At 50.1% G+C, this 18,585-nt stretch overlaps 1 protein-coding gene across 2 annotated transcripts; it reads right to left on the bottom strand.

The window, feature by feature from the left end:
- Nucleotides 1-12,502: 12,502 nt before the first annotated feature.
- LOC115529307 (interferon alpha/beta receptor 2-like) lies at nucleotides 12,503-18,547 on the bottom strand. 2 transcript variants are annotated; one of them, XM_030337914.1, is made up of 7 exons: nucleotides 18,233-18,547; nucleotides 17,797-17,929; nucleotides 16,818-16,999; nucleotides 16,138-16,283; nucleotides 15,080-15,239; nucleotides 13,487-13,605; nucleotides 12,503-12,870 (listed from the first exon to the last, which is right to left on the bottom strand). In XM_030337914.1, exons 1-7 carry the CDS (start codon nucleotides 18,444-18,446, stop codon nucleotides 12,835-12,837), a joined length of 990 nt encoding a protein of 329 aa, XP_030193774.1. In that variant the 5' UTR covers nucleotides 18,447-18,547; the 3' UTR covers nucleotides 12,503-12,834. The 2 variants fall into 2 exon arrangements, with proteins under 2 accessions (XP_030193774.1, XP_030193775.1); XM_030337915.1 differs by lacking the exon at nucleotides 13,487-13,605.
- Nucleotides 18,548-18,585: the final 38 nt, after the last annotated feature.

Raw genomic sequence — 18,585 nt, 5'->3', positions numbered from 1 at the left:
GAATTCTGACTTTAAAGTCAGAACTACGGGTATCTGTAAGGACCAACCTCCGTGGGAGAGACACTTTGCTTTATGCAGTAGGAGGAAACCTATGGAAAGCCAAGAAGGCCACAATCCGGCCCTAGAATGGCGCGGTAAAAGTGCAAAACCGCACGGATTCCGTGCGGTTTGGCAAGAATTCGGTTACGGAATACGGTTTTGAATGACTAATAGCCGCGGCTATTAGTCATTCACTCCAGCTATTAGTTATTCACTCCGGCTATTAGTTATTCACTCCGGATATTAGGTATGCTGAACGAGCCCTCCCTCATCTTTGCTTGACCACTAAGTTTGAAGGCTGTCTAACCAATCAGTGAAGAGAAATACCAGACTAAAGTAACGCATTGTCGAGACTAGAGCTGCAGTGCCTCCATGTTTCGCCGTAACATAAAGCTGTGTTGTCTTTACTAGTTTCACTACAATGTAATGACCACCACTAGCTAGTGGAAAATACATTTGTGTCTAGTACAGGGATATATTTGTATATGTTAGGCTATATATTGAGATGGCAGTGTGCGAAATACCCGTCAATATTCGGGGATGCCCTCATCCCCAGATTGTTCTCGATATGCCGTAGCCAGCTCGGCCATAACATTACAATATTTCATGGATGCAAGCAAGCCCTTAGCCAAGACAATCAATCTATATCTATAGCCTACATGACAACACACGCACACGTTAAACACACTGGTAAAGCAATAGGAGCCTGCATTGGCTAAAGTTGTTTGGATGCACGTTATTTTATAACAGGGAGGGGCAAAGTTGTGCATTACAATGCAAACACGACAATAATTGGCACCGTTCTTGCGCACTCAGAAGAACATGAACTGAATAAATGCCAGGTATATAGCATATCGGAGACGGGCACACAATCAGTGCATTTGCAAATGAGAGCCTGCAGTATGATCGATCTTGTGACATTATTTAACCATCCATCTACAGCTAATACGATCAGACAGATACCACATATAAGCCCACAATAAGCCCAACATCACCACGGCAGGTGTGCTCTCTCTCGCACATTCACACAATCACTCCAACTTCTCCAACTCCAAGGCAAAGCTGTTTCACTAAAACCACAAACAACCACAACTAACCAGCCTACATATCCACAACAATGCACAACAATCAGTTCTATACATTGCGTCTATCTTCTGTTTGGCACACATGGCTAATTTGCATACTCGCACAGGACTGTCGGCTCCGCTTGTCAAAAAAATAGATTTGTGAATAAATGCTTTGAATTCTGAATACTGGACTTGGTGAGCTTAAATAGGCTACATTTAAGTGACCTTTAGTGAGATGGCCTAAAACGGAATACAAATGAATTATTCTAGGACATAGGCTTTCAGGATCAATTCAGAGGTTCAACTGTTCGGGATTCATTTTGTTTAGCCAGTGAAAGTGATCAGCTGTATTCCACACACTGTTAAAAATACTCCACTACAAGTAGGCTATAAGGTCACTTAATAGCCTATTTAAGCTAACCAAGTCCAGTATTCAGAATTCAAAGCAGGCTTTCCATAGGTTTCCTCCTACTGCATAAAGCAAAGTGTCTCTCCCACGGAGGTTGGTCCTTACAGATACCCGTAGTTCTGACTTTAAAGTCAGAATTCTGACTTTTTTCTCAGAATTCTGAGATTAAAATCAGAATTCTGAGATTAATGTCAGAATTCTGAGATTAATGTCAGAATTCTGACTTTATTCTCAGAATTCTGAGATTAAAGTCAGAATTCTGACTTTTTTCTCAGAATTCTGAGAATAAAGTCAGAACTTAATTTTTTTTTACATGTGTGGCCCTAATCCTCTTCCGTAGTAATCGCCTTAAAAAGGGGAATAGTAGCGGGAGAAAGATTAAAAAACACACACGCAACTCTCCTTCACTCGTCTTATTTGAATGAGGAAGAGGAGCGCGATCCCCCTACTGGAGCCCCAAGGCATTACCAACAGATCGACGAATCAAACGATCGACGAATATTATTGTTACCATGGTAACAACAATATAACAACAATATATAATACAAACCGTATGTGTGAATAAACTGTTATATACAACTTGCTATGAATAAATTGCTATACACAACTTGTCACACATTAACTACCACGCTCCTGCAGAGTCCTCCAGCGGGGGTCCAGCTTTCCTCAGTTTGGTGAGGTTGACTCTTGAAAAGAGTCCCCAGTGCTGGTTGACCCCTGGACCTGGACCAACTTTAAACTTTAAAAAGGAGTCTAGATAATAATCCGTAATTGCTGTGATCCCCATGGGACGTCCTGACCTTGGTGTCCCTTTATCAGAGTAGGGTAAAGTCCTGAAAGACCGTTTGGTACGGTGCTTTTCTCTCCTGTGATCTTCTAATTTCTTCTTGTAGCTCTAATACAGGGGTAGTGTTGGGGTAGCTACTCAAAAAAAGTAATTAGTTACTTCTTGCTAGTTACTTCTGTAAATTGTAATGAGATTACTTTACTAGTTCCTGCATTTGAAAAGTAACATCACTACTTATTACTTTTCTTTCCCGTTTCTTAATTTACTGTCGATACATGGACAAACATCATAGCCCTATTATCACTTAGTGTTTAATGTATAAATCTATATAAAATAGAATATATGAACCATATGAAAGGCAAGGCAAGGCAACTTTATTTATAACGCACTTTTCATACACAAGGCAGACTCAAAGTGCTTCACATATAAACATTGTCATACAATAAAATTAATTAAAAATAAATTAATAGAAAAGATGAAAGATGAAAGGACGATATCCCTGTCTGCAAAAAAGAAATGCCTCACTGTAAAATCCACAAACAACAGGATAAAGTAGGCTATGGTGAGGTCAATCAGTAGCAACACACAAGTTTCAAAACACAGGCTTTGGGAAACATGAGAACAAAAATTAAGTGGTCAATGAAAAATATAAAAAGGTCACTATATCCCATACAATTAAAACAGAAATGTACTTAAGCGGCGGCGACACGTGCTGTTACTTTATGTGGTCCAAAGGCTGACTGAACATGATCTATTTCGCAAGCTATGACATCGTTAGTGTATCTTCCTCTAACCCTCTTGCAGGCAAGAGCAGCCTTCTCAAGTTTTAAAGTAATGCTGTCTATCCAGTGCAACGTCATTCCTAAGTAACCTTTGTTGTTGGCGGACCAAATGTCCGCGGTGGTGGACACATGATCCAGGGAGGACTCGAAAATTATTTTGAGCTTCGATTCCATGTCGGTATAACACTTGTTCAGGTAATGGGAAAATGTCTTCCTGTCGGATGTTGGCTTGCGAGTCGCGGGTATTTTATCTAGTATTTTTCTAAATCTGGGCGATTCAATGGTCAACAGGGGAAGCATGTGTCCCGATGAACCCTGCAACCAGCCGGTCTTTCTGTGTCACCTGCTTCTGCGCTCCAACACTTGAACACTCCTTCGCACAAGCAGCTACGTCACTCCAATCGATCGCTATGGCAACGTGCCGAGGCAAGCAGGCGCTGCAGACACAGGCAGACGCTGCAGACACACGCATGCGCGCACTACAACAGATCAGAACTTTACACGCAGGCAAACACGGCTTGGGTAACGCAGGAAAGCGCGTTACAATAGTCTAGTAAAGTAGTGTAGTTACCGATATTTTAAATGCAACGCGTTACTTTACTTCGTTACCCAAAAAGGTAATATCGTTTCTGTAACGCGTTACCCCCAACACTGTACAGGGGGTGCTATCCCCCCGATTTATTACCTCTGGGCTGGGCACTTAACCCTCTCTCTGCCTGTCACCCTGTGACTGTCCCTCACCTCTGCATTTTTCTCTGAGCTCTCCTGTTTCTTTTCCAACTTCTTAAGCTGGTATTCCTGGTACTGTTGGGCCATTTTGGGGCATTTTCTGACCCAACGACCAGGTCGCTTGCAATAACAACATCAGTTAGTGGATGCTCGTGGCCCTCCTCGGCCTCTTCCTCCTCTAGGCACCTCTATAGTCGTATGTGGTTCATGGGCGCGCCCGGTGGGGGTGGACCCTGGTGGGGATTCTGAAGCTGGTACTACTGGTGGGAAGCTCTGTTGGGCCAACTTGGGGCCGTTTTTGACCCATAGTGCGAGTTGCTTGCAATAAAAACCTCCCCCAATGGGTGGTCGTGGCCCTCGTCTGCCTCTTCCTCTGTATCCCTGGTTCTGGTACTGTGGCTGCTGCTATTGTGGCTGTTGGTATTGTTGCTGCTGATATTGTTGCAGCGTGGCGGCCATCACGTACCCAGGGTAATTGGTGGGTTGGTATCCCGGCTGTAGCCATCCAGGTGGCGGGGTCCCCTGATACGCCGGTGCCAGGTACACTGCGTATGGTGTGGCCACGGGAGCTGGTGCTGTTGTTGCCGGGGCTCGAGGTGTTGGGAATGTTGATGACTGGGTTCCTAAGGGCATCATGTTCAGGGGTTCATGGGTGTCTTTAGCTTTTTTAAGCAGCAGGGACATCTCTACTTGCTCCTTAATCTGCATCCGCAGCAGTGACTTCTCTACTTGCTACTTAATCTGCATCTTCAAGAGTTGTTTCTTCAGTTCTTTGTCATCATCATCCTCGACTAACCGCCTCTCTTCATCAAAACGGAAGAGGTGATCAAGCTGTTGTACCCACTCTGTCCATGGTTTAGTGGACAGCGCTACCACTGTTCTTAGTCCCTTCTAGACCCCAGGTGGCAATCCCTGTAGGATTGCCACCTGGAAAACCTTGATCGCTAGCCTGCTGCTGCGTGGGTGGCGATCATTATTGTCCGTCCACATCCCTTTGGCCCTCACTATGTACGCAAAGATGGATTCTCTGTCAGGCCGGAGATTCCAACTTTGTCGGCTGGGTAGAGTTCACTGAGGCTCCTCCAGAAGAGGTTCCGGTTATGTATTGAAGACGGTTCTGTCAGCTAGTTCTTCAGCCCGGGCAATTTCTCCAGTTTGATGGCTTGCCTGGAGCCATGTGCCCTGCCGGTCTCTGGCTCGAACTTCCTGATCCAGGCCGATGCTCCCGCCGTGAGTGGTGGCAGTTGGTTAAGCCAGAGCGGCCATGTCCCGATGGCCCCACGGTGTGTAGGTTCCTCTCCCATCTGCATCTGTCAGCAGGGGTGCCATTCCGTTTGGCTGGTGGGAACGGGATCCGCTCTGGTTGGTTTGGGGGCTACTGGTGTTGTTCGGGCGCCGGAGACTGGGATCTCTCGACCTGGTCCTCATAGGTTCTGCTCACCTGGTACTATGGGCAGGGGTGGACTGGCCATCTGGCATACCGGGCATCGTCCCGGTGGGCCGTTGACCCAATGTGGGCCGGTCCGGTCCGCTATGTTTTATTTTTTCCTCTCCCTCTAAATTCCCTCCAATTGGGCCGGCCAATGGGCTACAGAGAGCTAGCAGAAAAGTGCTGTCAATCACAACACAAACCAGGGTGGGCGGGACCTCATGGTGCGGGCCGGAGTCGCGGGAGCTGAAAACGCCCGGGTGGCCCCGACAAACTGCAACTTAATTCCTCTGGAGATGGAAGTTAAATGTTCAAAGTTGACAGACCTATTTGGTGCCGAAGTCCACACCCCAGCAGGTGCTGCTGCGTCAGGAGACGAGCGAGTGGAGGCATATATGCTAAGTAACGTTAGCCTGGGGCTAGCTAGGCTACATTTTGAGACCTGTCCAAAACAAAGTAGAAAACGTTTTTACATTGAATGTGATGTGACCTAATTAACTGCATACTTGTGACAACATATTAGCCCAGAGTTGGAGGGCTGTGAATGTTGGTAGTTGTGGTTGATTTTGTTTAAATAGGCCGAATTGTGATATTATTGGTTATTATTGTTCAGATGATTTGGCTAAGCTAGCTAACAGCTGCTAACGTTAGCAGTCTCTTGTTGCCATAGCAACAGTAAACATTGACATGGACTAATGAGCTGTAAATAGAGATGCAGAATCAAGCTGTATTGTAAATACAGATGAGGTACTTTGAATTTTAGCACAAATTACAAGTAAACCTATTGGAAATAATTAGTTTAATTTGCAATATTTGCCATTGAATTTATTGTAATCTTTCAATTAATTTATTGTTTACTGAGGTGATGACTATTTCATGTGGTGAGAGGAATGCAATATGTGTATGTTTAAAGGTTTATGTGAAGAAACATACTATATGTGTGATAAAATGACAATTGGTTATTCATAAATGTCTCTTTATATTCTCTGCCACCATCATCTCCTGTCAAACAGGTTTTCCTCACCTGCTAGAAGTTATTCTAAGAGAGAGAGAGAGAGAGAGAGAGAGAGAGAGAGAGAGAGAGAGAGAGAGAGAGAGAGAGAGAGAGAGAGAGAGAGAGAGAGAGAGAGAGAGAGAGAGAGAGAGAGAGAGAGAGAGAGAGAGAGAGAGAGAGAGAGAGAGAGAGAGAGAGAGAGAGAGAGAGAGAGAGCTTCTCTTGACTTTGTGAGTTTATTCAGTGCTTAATTTGTCCAGTGGGAGCTCCCGGAGCGCTGAGGACGGGGGGGGCGATTGTTGACGGGGGGGGGGGGGGGGGGGGGGGGGGGTTGGTATCGTCAACCTACGAACTTCAGTGAGGGTTTCATTCCATCTATACACGGGTGTACGCCTGCAGCACGGGGCGCCAAAGTGCCTATTCCCCACGCAATGTTATGTCGTACTTCATTGATTACCGCTACGCAGCGCATTTTTTTTTTATGCTGCTCGTGGCGGAGCTGGCGGAGCGCACGTCAGAGCTTCCGGAGCGCGCGTCAGAGGTTCCGGAGCGCACGTCAGAGCTTCCGGAGCGCGCTCCCCATTGCTCCCCCTCAAATTAAGCACTGAGTTTATTATGCAACTTGTTTTGCCTCAGATTGAAACAAATGGTTTGATTATGATTATTTCCTGGTTGAAGATTTTCACATTGATTTTAATTTCAAACATTTGCATATCTTTTAAGTTAAATTAACAGTTATGCAGGTAGGCCGAATTACAGGTCTGAATAGATATGCATTCTCATATACATGTGGACACTGCACTACACAGACACAGCTGGACACTGAACTGGCTGCTGAATGTAGCGATCCCTGTGTGATAGTTCCAAAGGAAATTACACGAAAGAAGAAGACAGTCACAGACTAATAACTGCAAGAGAGGAATTAGCGTTGGATCATGTGTGATATTTAACAAGGGTTTTGTAGTAGATATGGCGGGTGGAGATGCAGCAACCACAGGATGTCTGTTAACTTCCTGTTCGGGTTTCACACCTTTCTTGTCAGCAGCACAAGAAACACAAACTTGAAAAACAAAAAACTGTACTATTATTCGGATATACAGGGTTCTTCCCGTTCGTCTCGTCCCACCCCTAGTGCTAATAATGTAGTGGGCTGGTCTGGAGAGAAAATGCCAGGGCTGAATTTTTCTCCCAGTCCACCCCTGACTATGGGCCTGTGGTAGGGATGGAGAGCCTCAGCCCGTCACTCGTCTCCGACAAGTCCTTGACCCTGGTCCTTCCTCAGAATCACGTCGGGGTCACCAAATTGTTGCGTTCTTTCAGAAAAGGTTATCGAATCAGGATCGCTTACTCACTTTATTTGGTAAAGTTTCGGTATGTAACTATGAAGCAATTCGAGGTGGATTGCATATAGGCTACACGCGTGGAGAGACATTTGGCTGCTCGTCTGGGAGATGAGCTGCCTCTAGGGTTTCTGCCTGTTTCGGGTCCTGCCCTCTGTTTACATATAGTGCAAGCGTGGCCTATATAACGTATGATATTGTGGGTCACGTAGGGGATCCTGGCAGTTAAGTGTTTTCAGTTGATGAAAGGCGTTTTTGAAGTCTTTTGTTTGTTACTAGGTTAAGTGGAGTTGTTGTAGCACTTTATATCCGAATTATCTTATCACTTCAACTAACTATAAATATAAGGAATCGGGGAGTCCGGAACAAGTATTGACAGAGACTTTATTGCTACCCACAAACAAGCAACAGGAAAGCCGAATGGTTTGCAAAGCACTAACGGGAGCTCCGATCCCGCTCTCCCTTATCCATTCAAAGTGAGCTGTTTTGCATGTAATATGACTGTCCTGGTATATGCTCAAAATGGCCTTATATGGCATGGACGGTCAGCCTTACATTCCTTTAGGTATGTGTTCATCTCCTGTAGTTAATCTAAATAATGGGAGGATGTCAGTAGCCTGGGCCCCAGACTCCTTGTGGCCTTATGAGGCCCTTGCTCTGAGTCCAGAGGTGGTTTCTCTACTTTCCACCATTAATGTATATGCCTGATGTATATAGGCCTGATAATACTCATAGTTAATATAAAAGTAATGGTTAATTTCTCCCATAGGGTTAATGGGTCCGGGGTGTTATTTAGTTGTTGAATGCTAACATGTGTGTTTATGGTTGTCGCCAACATCACTGACTATGTCATGTTTGTTCATTGGATGTGCTGTTTTCTCATGCGTTTGTGTGTGGAATAAAAGTAGCCTGCAGTCGTGCGGTGTATGGGACGCATACACGTAGAGTTAAAACCTGACTGTGTGCTTCTTGGTCGCCGCTACATTGGTGTCAGAAGTGCGATTTATTGGAACCAGGGAACTGGAGAAAAACACCTTTCCCGAGTGGGGTTTGCCGACGGCGCGTCCTAAGGAGGAGGACGTGGAGGAATGGCCCGGTGCGACAGCAGCGCTATACCACCCAGCGGCCGTTGGCAGTGCCACAGGACCGGCGGCGGCCGACCGACACCTGGTGGCCAGGCTGCCCAAATTTTCCGGGGCGGTCAAGATCGCCGCACGGTACTGCGGCTGGAGCACGGACGAGTCCGCCTCCCAGCTTGCCCTTGCGTTGGAGGGAACGGCGGTGCAGGCTCTGCTGGACCTGGCCCAAACAGACCAACGGGACCTCCAGGCCCTGACCCGGGCCTTGGAGAGGCATTTCGGGCAGCGGGTGGTCATGAACCACAGCCGGGAGTTGCTGTTCACCCGCCGCCGCCGGGAGGGGGAACGGTTGGGGGCCTACGCAGCGGACGTACAGCTGTACGCCCAGCCGGGGTTATTCCGGTTTCCCTGCTGCGGCTAAGGAGGAACTGGCCCTTAATTTGTTCCTTGAGGGACTTGCTCCGCCGCGGCTGGGTCAGCACGTCCGCCTCGCCGGGCCCCCCAACCTCGAGGTGGCTCTCGACGTGGCGGAACGGGCGGAGCGGGAGTTATCCGACCTGCAGCCGTCCGATGCCTCCCGACCTCACGTCCGGCGGGCGGACTATGAGCCGGACGAGGACGGGGAGGAGTGTTTCCAGGCCTGGACTTCGCCCCAGCGTCCCCGACAGCGTCCGCCACAGCCTCCACCACCCGACAACCGACATGAGTCCGGAGCTGACCGGCGCCGTTTCCGGTGCGGGGAGCCAGGCCACCTGGCCCGTGACTGCCCGGCATCGGCACCACAGGCTAGACCATCTTGTCCAGCGGGAAACTACGTCGGAGCGGCCCAGTTAGGGGACCACCGCTCCGGATTCCAACGCCTCTCCACGGTCGGTGCGCTCTGGTTGGCAGTCCGGGCCGCGCCAGGGGCCTTTACCTCCGCTGCAGGATCGATGGCCGACCCTGCACGGCCTTGGTGGACACTGGGTCGACCTTCTCCCTGGTGCGTCCGGTCATTTTTCCGGACACCACCGGCACACTCTCGGGGGGTGGATGTGACCAGCGTCCGCCTGACGACCGTGACGGAACAGGAGACCGGAATACGGGGGCTCTGGCGCCCAGCGGAGTAGTCGCCAGGTTGTGCCCCGGGAGCATTGGCCTCTGGCCGGTTCCTGCATTCCCCACGGCCCTGTGTCTGACGTCTTTCCTTCCGCCGAGGCCGTCAATGCGCTTTGGCTGCGAAGTGGAGTTGGCCTCGACGTACCGCAGAGTCGACAGCTGAGGCTGTTACTCGAGGAGTACGGGGAAATTTTCGCGGCCCGGGATGAGGACTGTAGGCGGACAGGCCTGGTGCAGCATGCCGTCGACACCGGCTCTGCTCGGCCCATCCGCCTGCGGCCCCACTGATAAGCACTGGCCAAACGACAGGCGGCGGAGGAGAAGGTCCGCGAGATGGCTGCCGGGGGGGTGATCAAGCCCTCGTCCAGTCCATGGGCGGCTCCGGCCGTCCTGGTGGGGAAGAAGGATGGCAGCTGGAGGTTCTGCGTGGACTACCGGCGCCTCAAGGAGGTCACTCGGAAGGACTCATACCCGCTGCCACGGATTGACGACGCGTATGACTTATTGGTGCACACCCGCGATTTCGACAGGGCGCTGGCGAACCTGCGGGAGGTTCTTGAGGCCATCCGCCGGGCCGGGTTGCGGCTGAACCCTGCCAAATGTTCCCTGCTGGCCAGGGAAACGTTGTTCTTGGGGCCCGTGTTCAACGAGCATGGCGTAGCCACTAACCCGGACAAGGCGGCAGCGGTCCGGGACTGGCCGATCCCCGGACAACACCAGTGACCTGCAGAGTTTTCTGGGCCTGGCGGGGTACTACCGCCGGTTTGTTAAGGACTTTGCTACGGTCCCCAGCTCCCTCCACTGCCTAACCGAGGCGGGCCGGCCATATGTCTGGGACAACGCCTGTGCCACGGCCTTCGCCCGACTCCAGGCGGTCCTCACCGAGGCCCCGGTCCTGGCTTACCCCGACGCTTGCCGTCCCTTCATCGTAGACACTGATGCCAGTAACGTGGGGGTCGGTGCGGTCCTCTCCCAGGGGGTGGGAGAAGGGGGAACGTCCCTCGGCCTACTTCAGCCGCACTCTCAGTCGGGCGGAGTTCAATTACTGCTTGACCCGACGGGACCTTTTGGCTGTGGTTTTGGCCTTGCGGCATTTCATGCCATACCTGCATGGCAAGCATTTCCAGATCCGCACTGACCATGCGTCCCTCACTTGGCTCCTCAATTTTAAGAACCCTGAGGCCAGGTGGCTCGATGGCTGAAGGTTTTACAGGAGTATGATTTTGAGGTCCAGCATCGGGCGGGGCGTCTCCAAAGCAACGCCGACGCACTCTCCCGGCGGCCCTGTGCAGTCCTGGAGTGTCGCTACTGCCTGCGGCATGAGGAGCGGGCCCATGAGTCTCCGATGGTGGCGGCTCTCCAGACCACCGAGGCTGACCGGACCATCGGTGAGGCGGAGGGGTGGCTCCTGCTGACGGCGAGTCAGTTGGAGCAGCAGCAGCAGGCCGACGACCCTGGCGTTGGTGAGGAACTGGCTGGAGGCGGGAGTGAGGGCCTTAGGTGAAGGCCTACCACTCCCAGTGGGGATGCTTCCGGCTCCACAACGGGGTGGTCCACCGCAGCTGGCAGGACCTTAGGGGTAAGGGCGACATACTGCAGCTGTTGGTGCCCCATGTGCTTCGTCCCCAGGTGCTGCAGCTGGTCCACGGCTCGGTGGGACCGGGGCACTAAGGGAACGCCAAGACCCTGCATAGCCTGCGGGGGCGGTTCTACTGGCCGGGCTGTCGACGGGACGTTGAGCTGCACGTCCACTGCTGCGACACCTGTACGGCGCAGAAAGGGCCTGCCCAGCGCTCCCACGCCCCGCTCCAGCAGTACCTGGGGCCGTTTCCAGTCACCGACTCCGGCAACCGTTACGTCCTCGTGGCCATGGACTACTTCACCAAGTGGCCCGAGGCGTATGCGGTGCCGGATCAGAGCGCCGCCACCACCGCGGAGAGGCTGGTGGAGGAGATGTTTGTCCGTTTCAGGGTCCCTGCCGAGCTCCAGAGCGACCAGGGGCGGAACTTTGAGTCCCAGGTCTTTGGGGAGGTCTGCCGGCGGCTGGGGGTGCACAAGACGAGGACAACGCCGCTCCATCCCCAGAGTGACGGGTTGGTGGAGCGGTTTAACCGCACCCTGGCCACCCAGCTCGCCATCCTCTCCAGCCAGCACCAGCGGGACTGGGACCGCCACCAGCCCCTGGTCCTGTGGTCCTATCGGACGGCAGTGCAGGAGTCCAGTCACTGCACGCCGGCTGCCCTCATGTTGGGGCGGGAGCTCCGGACACCGGTGGACTTGGTGTTAGGGGCATATAAAAATCACCCATATAAAACTCTTGTCCCAGAGTAAAGGAGTTCTTTAAGACGTTGTTGAAGTCCTTCTGCTGCTGTGTCGGCTTTGCCCATGGGGACCTGGACTAACTGGTTCATACATGGACCCGCCCAACAGCAGCTGCTGGCCTAAGTCCAGTGTTGAACACCCCAAAAGCAGCTGCCTTGAGATTAGTTGGGACCACCCCAAAGGCAGTGGACCTGAGACTAGTGTGGACCAACCGGAAGAGGTCCGCCCACTAAACTGTCGTCCTATGGGGGCCTGTGGAAAGCCAAACTGTGTACAGTAATCAACTGCTTCTTGGAAATCGAGGCAAGCTTCCAGCCGATGTATCTTCCAACATGTTTAACTGCATTCATACTCATGACTTAAAGGAACTCAAGTCATTATATATCTGAAATAAACACATGGCATTTAGATAAGCTGAATGGAAACCTTGATTTAAATATTATCAGTTTATTATGACAGTAAACAAACAGCAAGAAACGTAATGGATCTAGAAGATGTACTTTACTGATTTATAGTGGCTCACAGCTTATTAGTAAATGGATACAGTTATACAAATGTTGAAAGAGTTAATTAACATTAAAATATGGCAGCATATTGAGGCGTGTGCTACTTGTCTGTAAGCAACACATCAAAGATGAAAAATGAAAATAAAATAAATGGACAGAGGTCAGAACAACGACATTAAAAGGTAGATTTATCCCCATCCTTCTTCTTCTGCCCATTGGTCTCTCAGTGAGGGCCAGACATGAAGAGGAGGCTTCACTGGGCTCCGTCATCACAGAGAGGGCTGAGAGACTATCAGAGACGCAGAGAGAGAGACAGACAGACAGACAGACAGACAGACAGACAGAACGACAGACAGAGAGACACAGACAGACAGATAGATAGACAGATAGACAGACAGCCCTGTTAGAGGGGTATACATATTTTCTTGCAGGATATACATAATCTTGGGGTATACATAATCTTGTGAGGATATAATGCTGCTGAGAGAGAAAAGATAGATGGAGGAGAAAGATTATCATGTTTGGAAAATAGAGAATGAAACTGTACAAAGGGGGGGGGGGGTGAAAACCCACGAGAGGATTAGAAAGTGAGTCAACAGGAGCGGAGCAGAGCAGAGCAGAGCAGAGCAGAGCAGAGAGAGAGAGAGAGAGAGAGAGAGAGGTGCACACAACTGGTAGACATGAGTCAAGAGCATCCTGCAGCGCACAGTGTCTATGAACCCCCCCTACACGGGGAACCCCCCCTTACACAGGGAACCCCCCCTACACGGGGACCCCCCCCCCCCTCCCATGGGGAACCCCCCCCTACATGGAGAACCCCCCCTCACTGGGGGAACCCCGACTCACACATCCTCAACCACAACAACAACAACAACAAGGAGCGGTTTCCATGGTCCCAGCCTCACCCCCTCGGGGTCCCGGGTGCCGGGGGCGTGCGGCCCAGCCTGGAGGCGGCGGCGGAGGACCAGGAACCCAACGAGGGCCGCGGCCAGCAGGCCGGAGGCCCCCAGCAGGACCAGGAGGACTGGGGGGAGAGGAGGAGAGGGTGAGGAGAGAGGAGGAGGAGGAGGAGGAGGAGGAGGAGGAGGAGGAGGAGGAGGAGGGTGAGGGTGAGGAGAAGGAGGAGGAGAAAGGAGGAGGAGAGGTGAGAGGAGGAGCAGGGAGGAGAGAGAAGGAGGAGGAGGAGGAGGAGGAGGAGGAGGAGGAGGAGGAGGAGGAGGAGGAGGAGGAGGAGGAGAGAGGAGGAGAGAGGAAGAGGAGAGAGCAGAGAGGAGGTCCAGGAGGAGGACTGGAGGATGGGGGTGGTGGCACTAGGACTCAATAAAGGGGATTCATTGTGAGACTGTCCGGGTATTATATATTATTATATTATAGATTTGATTATTAATGATTATCAGTCTGGCCTTCAATGGGCAGAAATAGATTTCCAAATATGGGCGCGGGCTGACCATCAGAATTAACCACTTGGGGACGTTCTCACTCTCCTCACCCTCTCCGAATCCAAACATATTCTCCTTTGGAAAGCCTACCGTACAGATTTATTTATCTTTTATGATCGCTGTTCAGTCTATTTGTTATCAAATTGCCTTTTTTTTTGTTCCATTGGCAGACTGCACTATTCCCTGTTCATCACAGACTGATTGTTGGAGCCATTTAGAGGTCTTTTGTGTTGAATATTTTTAAGTGAATATATTTTGAGTCTAAGGCTAAAAGTATGAATTATGAATTATAAAGTGTATGAAATATTAATCAAACTTTCATTCATATGTATATTTATGCACTTTGTGATGACGTGGTGATTAGTCCGTTGTGTCACCTGGGGAAGTAGGTGTGTCACGCTCTACCTGGAGCCTATTGGGGGCCCTCATATAGGGCAGGCTAATTACTGTAGTTCGGGTTTGGAAGGCAGAGAGCCAACAGTTTTCTGACCGCATTATCGCATTATTTCGCATTATTTCGCATTATTGGACGCATTTTTGACAGATTATTTTACATTGAAAAGCCCTTTTTGTCCAATACGAAGAACCCTGTTTTGGCCGCAAACAGTTACATTGTCTGGAGTATTTATGTTCAGTTATTTCCTGGAAAGTCAACCGGAGTTATTGCTTAATAAATAAATCAACACCAAGTTAAACAATCTCTGTGCGTGCTTCCCAAGAAATGTGTGTCGGACTACCTCTGCCTCAGGAATATATAGGGCGAACAAAGGGTTCGCCACTTCACTGATAGTCCCTCCCCCTAGCGCTGATTGTCATATCATCACTAGTCTCACAAAGCCTGACCAAACTACAGCAAGTAGAATGTATATCATCACAGACTGATCCCCCTGATCTCCCCCTAGCGCTGATTGGTCCGCCCCCTAGCGCTGATTGGTCCTTTCATCACAGACTTATAGTCCCTCCCCCTAGCGCTGATTGGTCCTTTCATCTTAGGGAAGAGTGTTTCAACGGGCTGGACTGAGAGAAACAGAGCGTGAACCCAATCCTCTGTCGTGGTACCTGAGCGGTTGTTCCTGGGAGGGCTGGTGAAGGCACAGTATTTAACAGGGGCCGATTTCTGTTTGATGAACGCCACCATGGACACCATCACACAGTACTCCACCCCGGGCTCCAGGTAGCCAATCACAGTCTTCTCTTCGTAGTCGACAGACATGTGGAACTTAAGAGCGGGCAGACGCACACACACAACATGTTTATACCTCATCGTTCACAGCCCTTATTATAATAACGCTGATGGACAAAACCTTAAAGCTATTTCTGGGTTCTCCTTTCAGGTGTTTTCCTGATTTCAAGACCGTTACCAGACTGACTTCCAGACTGACTTCCTGATTAACTTCAAGACCGATTTCCAGTACGATTTACAGACTGATTCCCTGCAGAGCTCGCCCTGGTCAGGCCAATCCATCCCAACTGTCGTTCTGATACGGGGCGGGTTTCCTACAGAGCCGCCCTACACAGGAGCGCTGTTGAGGAATCTTCATAAACAACTAAGATGGTGCCGCTGATGTGTCACAGGTTCCGTGGCTCTGATTGGCTGAGGGCCTAACCACTGCTTCCAGAGGCGGTTTGCACCCGTTGATAACGCCCCTTTGAAATCAAATGAACAGAGAGGTTTGAGACGATTACGCATCTGCGAGTTGGTCTGGTGATGTCAACATGCTAATAGACGACAGGATCTAAAAATGTAAAATAACCAAAACAAACCACAGAAGGGTGGATCTACCTCACCGATCAAATTTCATTTGTCAGGAAAAATTTAAAAGTATATTTAGATCTCATAGGCCAAACTAATGAACTCAGTCTAGTAAAGGATTACAGAGTATGATCTGAATCCCAGCCCCTCTGCTGGGGTTCAGCCACTGGCCTTCAAACCCCCCACCAACTAGTCAACGAGCAATAATTCAGTTACAATGAGGAGTGCTGAGCTAGCTAAGAATTATGTTAATACGACACCATCTGCAGTAGAAACCCGTACAACAATGAAAATATTCTACTGAAAAAGAGGAAGGATTAAAACCCTTGTTCTCTGGGGGCCAGAGGGGCCCTTGAGCCCCCACCTGTACTCCGTCCCGGGTCCTGCGTACAGACAGCAACATGTGTCTGTAGCGCTCCAGCTGCTGCCACCTGCTGGTCAGAGGTCGGACCTGCAGCACCAGGCAGTTCCCACAGCCGGCCACCGACACGTCAGGGGGCCCCACAGCCGCTGGGGGGGAGGGGGGGCAGAGAGAGGGGGAGGTCAGGAAGTACATCAAAATACTTCCATTTAAGCACTAAGGAACTTAGATATTTAAATAAATATTGTTAATAGTCTAATGTTTGTGATGGTGTGTGATGTGTGTGTGTGTGTGTGTGTGTGTGTGTGATGGTGTGTGTGTGTGTGATGGTGTGTGTGTGTGTGTGTGATGGTGTGTGTGTGTGTGTGTGATGGTGTGTGTGTGTGTGTGATGGTGTGTGTGATGGTGTGTGTGTGTGTGTGTGTGTGTGTGTGTGTGTGTGTGTGTGTGTGTGTGTGTGTGTGTGTGTGTGTGTGTGTGTGTGATGGTGTGTGTGATGGTGTGTGTGATGGTGTGTGTGTGTGTGTGTGTGTGTGTGTGTGTGTGTGTGTGTGTGTGTGATGGTGTGTGTGTGTGTGTGTGTGTGTGTGTGTGTGTGTGTGTGTGTGTGTGTGTGTGTGTGTGTGTGTGTGTGTGTGTGTGTGTGTGTGATGGTGTGTGTGATGGTGTGTGTGTGCTCTCACAGTGGGTCATGGGCTGGAAGAGGCCCGAGGTGGCCCAGTCCGAAGTGCTGCCGGCGGGGCTGTAGGCCTGGGCGCGGGCCTGGTAGCGGGCCCAGGGGTCCTTCATGAGGCCGCTGAGCTCACAGGTCTGGCCGGGCTCCAGGCTGGAGCAACGAGCTGCTGGCTTCCACACGCTCTTCCTCCTGGGAGACGAGAGGAACGGCTGAGGGGAGGGTCATACCACTGCTTAACGGTCGATCGGTCAGATGAGGAGAGGGGAGAGGGCTTTGGAGCTGATTCAGTGTTTATCCAATCCCTGGGAGGTTACATCCGATTTACTGAATGCCACAGTGGTGTTAACACAACCAAGTGTACTTCAACTAGCATATGTCATAAACCTATCCAGATGTTCCTAAACCAGTCCATCACATTTACATATCAACATGGTCTTAAACCAGTCCTTCACAGCTACATATCCAGATGTTCCTAAACCAGTCCATAACAGCTACATTCAAGAGGTTCCTAAACCAGTCCATCACAGCTACATATCCAGATGTTCCTAAACCAGTCCATCACAGCTACATATCCAGATGTTCCTAAACCAGTCCATCCCACCTACATATCCAGATGTTCCTAAACCAGTCCATCACACCTACATATCCAGATGTTCCTAAACCAGTCCATCCCACCTACATTCAAGATGTTCCTAAACCAGTCCATCACAGCTACATATCCAGATGTTCCTCAACCAGTCCATCACACCTAAATTCCAGATGTTCCTAAACCAGTCCATCACAGATGCATATCCAGATGTTCCTCAACCAGTCCATCACACCTACATTCCAGATGTTCCTAAACCAGTCCATCACAGATACATATCCAGATGTTCTTTGTGTGTATGTTTTATTATGCGTCAGTATTCAGGTCTGTTATGAAGCAGTGTGTATTATAATTATGTGTAAGTATTAGTGTGTACAGTATAATAGTATAGTAGGCCTACCGGACTTTCATCACCTGAATCCTGAAGTGTGTGTGACCTGGGGTCTCAGACCCGGGCAGGAAGTGCAGAGTGTGTTCCAAGTTGACCGAGGTGATTGACACGTTGGTGGGGGCAGGGAGAGAGATGCCCACTCCTAGAGAGAAAAAGAGACAGAGAGACACAGACAGACACAGACAGACACACACACACACACACACACACACAGAAAGACGGAGAGAAATCTAGAAATCCAGTTGACACATCTGTACTGTAAATCTTACAAGTTACTCAGATAGCAATGATAAATTCATAATTATTCTTAAACAAATAAAGTATTCATTGAATCCCCCCCCCCCCTTCTTCCGCAGGTGAAGTCCATCTTCACCATTCAAGCCAATAGCAACGACTGAGGGACTCCGATGTTGCGCCTCATGAACTCATAACCCTCCCATATTACCGCAGTGGAGCAGCAGCAGCAGCGCAGCCGTCCACGGAGCCATGGTATTCAGTCCGGACGCAGGCAGGGAGGCTGAAGGTAGGGGGACCGAGCAGAGGCAGGGAGGCTGATGGTATGGGGACCGAGCAGAGGCAGGGAGGCTGATGGTATGGGGACTGAGCAGCGAGCGGTAGGGAGTCATGCCTTGGATTTCAGGAGCAGGGCTAAGTTTCATTTTGTCTGTAGTCCCACCCCTAGGTGTTTTCAACAAACAAGTCGGTGAACTGCCAAGCTGAGCTCCAAACACAGCTTAGATATACGCTCAGAGGAGACATGCGTAGCGAGCCTGGACAGTATTCTTCTTCAAATGAGTT

The sequence above is a fragment of the Gadus morhua genome, chromosome 17 (genome assembly GCF_902167405.1).
Source record: "Gadus morhua chromosome 17, gadMor3.0, whole genome shotgun sequence".
Lineage (NCBI taxonomy): Eukaryota > Metazoa > Chordata > Actinopteri > Gadiformes > Gadidae > Gadus > Gadus morhua.
This window is presented reverse-complemented; position numbering and strand designations above follow the sequence as displayed.

Bases quoted from the DNA above. Each gene is read 5' to 3' on its own strand.
- LOC115529307 (XM_030337914.1), bottom strand. From the start codon at position 18,446: ATGAAACTTAGCCCTGCTCCTGAAATCCAAGGCATGACTCCCTACCGC. The intron at 17,000-17,796 runs GTAGGCCTACTA...CTCGTCTCCCAG, and splicing joins ATTCAGGTGATGAAAGTCCG to GAGGAAGAGCGTGTGGAAGC. The intron at 13,606-15,079 runs GTACCACGACAG...CTCTCCCCCCAG, and splicing joins TCCCAGGAACAACCGCTCAG to TCCTCCTGGTCCTGCTGGGG.